Consider the following 9,142-nt stretch of genomic DNA (forward strand, 5'->3'; position numbering starts at 1 on the left):
TAAGACTTCGTTTATCTTCTTTCTATAATAAGATGCTCTTATAAAGCATCATAGGGCGGTTTGTTTGTTGAATCAAAGGCAAATTAATGATGGCATTTTATTTTGAATTTTCATCTTGCAGAGTTTAAACATATTCCAGAATCTAAATAAACGCCAGTATGAAACAGTTATTCATTTGTTTGAAGTTGCGATAATAGCGACTGACCTGGCTTTATATTTCAAGTAAGTACGGAACTCCCTTATACTCTGTATGGTTCCGCCTTCCACGGTCCATGGCCTCAAAGTTAAAAGACATTTGTTTAGAGACACATTTCTTCATTTTCTTTTTGGATTACCAATAAATACCCTTAAGATAACTGATGGTGGATTTACTGGACATCTGGAAACATATTTTAAAAGCTAAGCCCCTAATATTAATTAGTTTGTTATCTGAAGAAACTTCAATTGAAGAATATGCATCAAAGTAGATACACTGCCAGAACACTGATGCTATAAAAGCTTACACGGTGCCTTTTGACCTGGGGAATTCATCATAGTTCGCAGTCTGGTATTTAGAGTTGCAGGCTTAGACATTTGATCCTGCCAGAGTCTGAGAGCTGAAAAATCTTAGTGATACTGACGCACATTAACAAACTAAAAAAATTTCTGAGTTACATACAGCAGAGGCATTAGCCTATTTATAATGATGATGATGATTACCAAGGAGACCAGATACTCCAAGCTTCTGTACATTTTCTTGTTGGTGAACTATAAAGTAAAATGCATTAGGACAAGGTGAACTAGTTACAGGGTCTAAATAGTTAACAACTTGGGCAGTATTAAATTATGCCTCTCCAATCCTTCATTAAAAATTCAATTATTAAATAGTTCAAACATGAAAGCAGATACTTCGAAATAGATAAGTGATATCCAAATAGCTATAGTCCAGATTCAACAAATGCTAAGATTTTGTCTTAGACATCTTTTCAAGGAAAGTGGTACAACTGAGGCATCCCGTACTCCATCATGAATGCCACACCCCCACCCCACTTCTTCACAAATACCACTGTCTTGGTATTGCTATGCATTCATCCTTCCCACTCATGTTTTCTATGGCATTACTAAGTGTTTAAAATTTTTCCATAAATGGTATCATACTGTATATACCTTTCTGCAACTTGTTTTCACACACATTTTGAAGATTTAGCTTGGTGGTAAATTGAGATCCAGGTCATTCTTTTTAGATGTATATTCAACTGTGTGATTTTATCATAATTAATCTAGCCATTCTTCTATTCATGGACATTTAGATTATTCCCAGTTTTTCATCACTGCCTACATTGTGTATCTTTGTGTATATGAGTTTCTGTAAAGTACATATCTAGAAGTGGGACTGCTGTAGGGTTTGCATATCTTCAATTTTATACCACATGGCAAAACTCCTGCACTCCTTAGTAGGTACGCCAATTTAAACTCCTACCAGCAGTGTTACAAGAGTTCCTATTATTCCATATCTGGACTCTTCTTGATCTGGGCATATTTAAATATGTTTGTTAATGTGAGACAGAATATTATTATTCACACTTATAATTTTGTACCTTTTCATATATTTTACGTTCTAATATTTGGTTAGTTTTATACTTTACAATGTCTCATCACAACCTGTGGCCTTTGTTATGATCTTTTTGTCACATGTAGCTCTTAGTTTTAATGTATTTAAATTTACTTTTTTTTTTCCTTTCTGACTTGAGATTTTTCTGTCTTAAACCCTTTCTGTATCAAGGTTACACAGCCATTCCCTCTTCTCCTGCCTGGGTCCACAATGTGGACAACTGATGCAAAGTGGGAACATGAAACCTGAAAGGACATATTAAAGACACTTTAAACCTCTGGTCCTATATGCTAAAATTGTCGCACAGTTGTCTCTTTTTTAGGAAGAGAACCATGTTTCAAAAAATTGTTGATGCCTGTGAAAAAATGGAAACTGAAGAAGAGGCCATCAAATATGTAACCATTGATCCAACCAAAAAAGAGATTATCATGTGAGAAGTCAAATTTTATTTTGCTTTTGGCAAAAATAACTTGTATATTTCTATTTTAACATGTTTTGTTTTCTTTCACAGGGCAATGATGATGACTGCGTGTGATCTGTCAGCTATAACCAAGCCCTGGGAGGTGCAAAGTCAGGTGAGTGGTTCCCACTTTCTGTCAGGCCCTCGGCTCTGCCTAGGCGCCATGAGACAGTGAATGTGAGAGTATCTGGCAACCTCAGAATTTAATTATAACCGTCAATTATATGACTATATATTTTATAAGCAGTTACCTTCGTTACCCTGGACCTGTCCTCTGAAACCATCAGTTTATAATTTACAAAGAAGAAAAAAGGAAGTTAAGAAGTTAAGACAAAAGTACAATGTTCCCTGTTGGGTTTCTGTTAAGAGAAGAAAAGCAAACAGCTTTCAAGAGCTCACAAATGTCAGTAGGTCATTTGGTCACGCCCAGGACAAGGGAAACAGAAGGAACCTTAGAAAGAAAATGCTTTCTGGAAGGAATTCCTGTTTATCACTGGACAGGCTGTAAGAAGTTTACATAAAATTATTCATGGAGCATCTGGGTTTTTAGTAGAGGAGATAAAGCATGCAGCAAGGATGAATCATTAGTGCCTTCATCCCTCAAGGGTGGTTTTGCTCCTAGTCTCCTCTTCGGTGTGCTGTCAGTCATGGAGAAGGAAATGGCAACCCACTCCTGTATTCTTGCCTTGAGAATCCCATGGACGGAGGGATTCCGTGCAGGTTCAGTTTAAGGGTGTCTTCTAAGGAAGGTCTTCCCCACCCTTGGGGAGTGTGGGGAATGAGTGGGAGCCATCTGCTTACCACTTGGTTTCCTGCTAATCAATGAAAGAATTCTCCCTCAGTTAATTCGTAGAAAGAATTCTCCCTCAGTTAACTCATAGGGAAAACCCTAAGCAGAAGAGGCCAGAATTCCCTGGGTTCAACTGTAAATGTGGACTGTATCTGTTAAGATAGAATAGCTGGGCTCCAAACCAAACACCTGTGCTTCCTCCTCACTGCCTGCCTGCTCTTCCTCCTCAATTCTTTTATCTACATAGTCACCCCAGCCACAAACCTGGGCTCAGGCTTGAGTCCATCTCCCTCGTTCCAAAACCATTTCTGTCCATCACTCTTGCTACCCTCTTAGTTCTTACTTTTCCTCTTCCGTCAGAACTATGGTGGCAGCCTCCTGAGTGATCCTCTCTCAGCACGAACTCTCCAACCTTTCTCTGAGTTGCTGCTGGAATGCTTATAAATAGAGCTCTGCTTGGCTACTGCTTTGCTTAAAAAGCCTTCTGAACTCCCCACTGCTGGAAGTTTTCAACCTTTTTTAAAGAAAAAAGAAATGTCTATTTTCCTTGCACAAAAAGTTGTACATAGGTCACTTTTTGTAAGAGGCAAACAGCAAAGTTACTGTACTTCAATCTCTCTTGGCATCCACTCTTGTACCACTTGTGTGCTTTGGAGGGACCGTAGGGCTCAAAGAAAAAGAACTACTGGCCCAGAGAATCAAGTTAAACTTCCCAGCAAAGCTTACATGGTTTGTTGTTACCTGTCCTTAACTCATACTCCCTAATTTATTTCTCTTATTTCCCATGTTATTGCCTCACACTCTTAAGCTCCTACTCACACAAGCTATAAACATTCAACTTTATCTGCACACTCTTCCCTTTCTTCTTTACTGGCGAGCTACTAGTCTTCCTTGATGATACAGCATAAATGCAACCTCCCTTATCTTTCTCCTTGATCCACAGCAGTTGATAGCTGTTGATATGATAGAACTTTCCACATTCTTTACATGACTGACTTCATTAGACTGTAAGCATCTTAAAGATCAAAGTCACATCTTAACTCCTCTTGGTAAGCCCGGATCATGCCAATGTAAGGCAGCTAGAAGGTGTTCAACAAACTTGATAAATATGGTTTTTAAAAAACCATATAAATTAACTCTCAAATATCCCTACAACATAATCAGGTAAAAGTGAAAGTGAAGTCGCTTAGTCATGTCTGACTCTTTGCGACCCCATGGACTGGAGCCTACCAGGCTCCTGTGTCCATTGGATTTTCCAGGCAATAGTACTGGAGTGGATTGCCATTTCCTTCTCCAGGGGATCTTCCCAACCCAGGGATCGAACCCGGGTCTCCCACATTGTAGACAGATGCTTAACCGTCTGAGCCACCAGGAGTTATTAGTCAGGTGAAGTGGTGTTCTAAGCTGTGCATGTATGTGCATAAACACATAGGCAGATACATGCTAGATGCTGGCAGATGATAAGCAGGACAAAAGGAGGATCTGGGAAGCTTTGGAGCTTGAAGCATAATGAAACAGACATCCTCCCTTCTCCCCTTTTTATTGTTGAGAGGTGGTGGTAATAGCAGCTAGGAGATTGGCACGCCCAGAATGAGTCTACCACACTGAAGTAGGAAGAGAAACCCCCCTTGTCCATTTCAATATAATCTGTAAATAACATCATTTTAAAGCCAAAGAACGTATGGTATGAGAATACCTCAAGCATTAATTATAAATTCTGTCCTTAAATATTACTCATTTAAGGATAAAATGTTATGATAAAATGCAAATTCTGTTAATAAGTCATGAATCATGACTTTCATGAATCATGTCCTCCCTCTTTGCAGGTAGCACTCCTGGTTGCAAATGAATTTTGGGAACAAGGAGATCTGGAGAGAACAGTGCTGCAGCAACAACCCATTGTAAAAACCTTGACATAAAAACGCACTACTGATTAAAAATTATCGATACAAATCAGTCTGTTTTGTCCACTGGATCTTAGAAAATTATCTTTAAAGAATTTCTCTCTCTTTCTAGCCTATGATGGACAGAAACAAAAAAGATGAACTACCTAAACTTCAAGTTGGATTTATTGACTTTGTCTGTACTTTTGTATATAAGGTAAGTAAACAGATTATGTGAGTGAAATATATCATTTTCTGGATGAGAAGTTTTCTTTCAAAATGTAACTAAAATCAAAGTCACCCTCATCCCTCATGGAAAGTCACTAAGGGTGTCATCATTTCTCCAAGGTAGTTTGAGGTATTACCCTTATCTTTCCTTCAAGGATGCAATGAAAGGTGAGAGAACTCAGGTGTAAGCAAACTGAATAAACTTAGGTGAGCAGGAAAGACAAGAGCTACCTTTCCCACTTACAAGGTACTGAATTAATCTCATCCTAACAGCTCTGAGCGCTGTAATAATTCTTTAGGGCTCCTTCTCTGCGTATGAAAGGTACTGAAAATGAACCAAATGATTTAAGTGGTTTCTGACCTAAAATTCTCTCTAGGAGTTTTCACGGTTTCACAAAGAAATCACACCTATGCTGAATGGTCTTCAAAACAACAGAGTGGAATGGAAATCCCTAGCTGATGAGTATGATGAAAAGATGAAGGTAATTGAAGAGATGAAAAAGCAGGAAGAAGGAAATACGACAGAAAAAGGTTAGATGGAATCTGTTTTGGCTTCTTGTAAAGTAGCTGGAAGTTCAGCAGAGCTTCATCTCACATGACAAAAGCATAAAAAGTAAATGCAAACAGAAAATTTGCTTTACTGCCCACAGACTGAGAATTATAAGAAGCTGATTAGTGGTTTTCAGGGTTTTTATCCTCTTGAACAAGATCTTACTTTGTAATTCAAGATGGAATTGCTTGGTCCAGTTGAAGTTGGGGTTAGGGCTAGGTTTCTTCATCCACTCAGTAAAGTGGCTCCTGAGGTACCTCTGCAGAATACTGAATTTTAAGAAATAATATGAAAACCATAGGATTAATGGGATCAATCAGGTTTAGGTGAGAAAATAATTTTAGCCCTAACATTCTGTATTAGCTGTAAGACTTTGGGCATCTTGCTTAACCTCTCTGAGCTTAAAGTTCCTCTTCTTATAATGAGAAAACTTTACAGATCTCCAGCCTCATTTCCAGATCTAAGGAAGCCCTAGATGTAAAGATGGCCAGCAGAGTGGGGTGACTTGAAGGTACCCTAAGACTTTGTCTGTGCCTCAGATGTTTCTCCTTAGTGCTGTTTATCCTGATGAAATTTCTACTCCTGAAGTCACTCAGTTAAGTTTAACATAATCTTCAGAAAGCCTCTGTTAAGATGCTTATGATCACCTATTAGTTCATCAGATGACTCAAATGACATCTAGAAAGCGGAATACTAATGTCATCGTTTCGTATTTTGTCTCAAGAGCTCAAGACTTAAAAGGTTTTGTAAGAAATTCTTATTGTTTAATAAAGAAACCATCTCTGTCTGGAAAAGCCTTGTTAAAAAAAAATGCAACATTCTTTTTAGACGGTTCATGTGTTTAGTGATATTTTAAAGAATTCAGAGGGAGAAAGCATTTTGCTTAAAGGGTTAAGGATATCATTCAACAGAATAAAAACAGGAGTTCCTGACTCTAGGATATACATTCACTTAAATGTTTAGTGGCTGTGTATTCTGTACAAGGCCCTGTGTTAGGCCCTGGGGAAAGATGGGGTCCTTATCTCCAGAGCTTACCACCTGGTACGGGAGTGCCAAGTGAAAAATCGATTATTTAACTATAATTATCAGAAGAAGCATACCTGGGGCATCAGGGAAGTCGTTCCTGAAGGATGTTTATGCTACACTGAAGACAGGCTTCTTCTAAGCAAAGAAAGGAGGAAGAGTTTTAAAGGAAAGGAGAGGAAAGAATAGAATATGCACAAAGGCCGTGACGTGGAAATAAGCTTGGTGCGCTGAAGAACTTGAAAACTGGTGTAGCTGGAGTCTAGAGAGCAAAGAGAGCAAAATACCAGATGAAGCCAGGAATGCAGGCAGCTCTGCCAGATGGGTGTGTTACCCTGAAGGCCTCCTTATGGATCTGTCCTCTACAGAGCAACGGGAAGTCCTTAGAGGGATGGATTTCAACATGAAAGGAGTAAGATCTGAGCTGTGCTTCAAAAAGATAACAAAAATGGTTATTTTTACTGAGCAAGTGAAAAGCAAAAAGTTATTTCTTAGTGCAGTTAATCTTTATCCCAATTTTACAATGAACACTATATCAAGCCCTTTAAGTGGTTCGTGACTTTTTTTTAAATTTAGTATTTGGTATATTGGATATGGATCTCTATACTTTATTTGCATAAAATTACTTCTGAATTTTCTTCCTACTACACTGAGAAGTCTCTGTAAACTAAGAATATTATTTTATCTCCAGGCAACACAAAGCAACAACTCAGATTCCCAGACTGGATAGTTCAGTGGTTCTTTTGAGAACTGAGACATTAACTGGTTAGTCATTTATTAGATTTTATTTTCTAAATGGACTAATTTTGAATATGAATTCAAGTTTTTAAATGGTCAAACTCTTAGTACTTGATATAGGTTAAAACTATGAATTAGGCTATATAGTTACTCTAATACTAGGAAAAAACTACTATATATCCACTGATTCCTGAAAATATTGCTTTTCTCCTTTTTCCTAGCTGTAGAAGATTCAGGAGGTGGTGGTGATGACAAGAAATCCAAAACATGTCTAATGTTGTAAGACAATCCAACCGGTCTAAATTACAAATATTGTTTCTACATTTGAAGAAAACATTAAAAAAGAACATCAGCAAATTTCATTCATCAAACCATCAAGTAACAGAGACTCTTCAGGAAGGCTACCCTGTGACTAGCATAAGAAAATATACTGCTAGCCTGAAAGCCATGAGGATAAAATAAAGTTCAACAAAAGTGCAAAATAAGACAAAAATAAGTGCATTTTTGGTGCCAATTTGTTTTAAATTAAAAATAATATAATCCTGAAACTAGTCACCAATTCTTTTTTTAAAAGATCTTATTCATTGTATTCATTTACTAGGGTTACTGTAACAAAAAAGCTGCCCCATACTGGGTGTCTTAAACAAAATAAAATTTATTTTCTTGCAGTTCTGGAGACCAAAAGGCCAGCATTAAGGTTTGGCAGGGCAGGTTTCTCAAGAGGCCTCTCTTGCTTGTCAGTGGCCGTCTGCACCTGGTCGTCGGTCTTCTCCCTTGTGCGTCTGTGTCCTATTCTCCTCTTTTAAGGACACCAGTCATACTGGATTAGGACCTACTCATAGGACCTCATTTTACTTTATTAGCTCCAAATACAACCACATTCTAAGGTACTGGGAATCGGGATTTCAACAGGAATTCAGGTGGGACACAATTCAACCCATAACATGATTCATAGCTCACATCCTTTTCTGAACCAGAAATCTCTCATCAACATGTCTTAATGTAAGAGCAAATACAGTACAGAATGTATAATGTATTTAAGTACTATATAAGAAACAAAGAAAAAGGATATTAAATGTTATTCCACCTGAAATGCTTCTCTCTTTCCTCCACTTTTTACTCTTGATAATGGAACAGTAAAGAGCACTTCACTTTCAGCAGCTTAAAAGTATGTCATCCTATGCCCATCCTTTCTCCCAAGTCTGAAATCAATTATTTTATGTGTAACTAAGAATATGTTATTACATTCAGAACTATTCTTCTCATTGATAGAATTATCAATTTATAAGACATGACCTAGATAATCCTAATGCAAGTTAAATCAACTAATAAATATTATGCATTATTAAACAGCATGTGATTTGATTATACAAAAGCTTTACTACCAAAAACAGTTTAAAGGGACTTCAACAGAGGTGACTTTAAAAAAAGTGATTACCAGAAGTATCTACTAGGCATTCTAAATATTGATTGTCAAGAAAAATAAACAGGACTTCCCTGGTGGTCCAGTAATAAAGAATCTGCCTTGCAATGCAGGGGACGTGGGTTCAATCCCTGGTCAGGGCACTAAGATCCCACATGCTTTGGAGCAACTAAGCCTGTGTGCTACAGCTACTGAACCTACATGCTCTGCAGCCTGTGCTCCACAACTAGAGAGTCTGCACCACATGCAGAGATCCCACATGCCGCAGCTAAGACCCAATGCAGCCAAATAAATTAAACAAAAAAAAACTACAGACAATCAACTACTTCTACTACATGGTACACACCTGTACATAAGGGAAGATTTCTTTATAATGACATACCAGATTATAAAACAGACCAAATATTAATTATACCATTGACTTTTTATTGTAAAACATCTAAATTATAATTGCTC

At 37.7% G+C, this 9,142-nt stretch overlaps 1 protein-coding gene across 3 annotated transcripts in view; it reads left to right on the top strand.

Annotated features, from left to right (window-relative positions):
• PDE6C (phosphodiesterase 6C) overlaps positions 1–7,814 on the top strand; it is a 53,186-nt gene extending 45,372 nt beyond the window's left edge. Inside the window, 7 exon segments of one of the 3 annotated variants that reach the window (NM_174419.1) lie at positions 122–222; positions 1,914–2,021; positions 2,103–2,166; positions 4,668–4,742; positions 4,858–4,941; positions 5,330–5,483; positions 7,485–7,808. In NM_174419.1, coding sequence (NP_776844.1) covers positions 122–222; positions 1,914–2,021; positions 2,103–2,166; positions 4,668–4,742; positions 4,858–4,941; positions 5,330–5,483; positions 7,485–7,546 — 648 coding nt within the window. In that variant the 3' untranslated portion in view covers positions 7,547–7,808. 3 annotated transcript variants of the gene reach the window in all.
• The last annotated feature ends 1,328 nt before the right edge of the window (positions 7,815–9,142 follow it).

This window comes from Bos taurus, chromosome 26, assembly GCF_002263795.3.
Source record: "Bos taurus isolate L1 Dominette 01449 registration number 42190680 breed Hereford chromosome 26, ARS-UCD2.0, whole genome shotgun sequence".
Lineage (NCBI taxonomy): Eukaryota > Metazoa > Chordata > Mammalia > Artiodactyla > Bovidae > Bos > Bos taurus.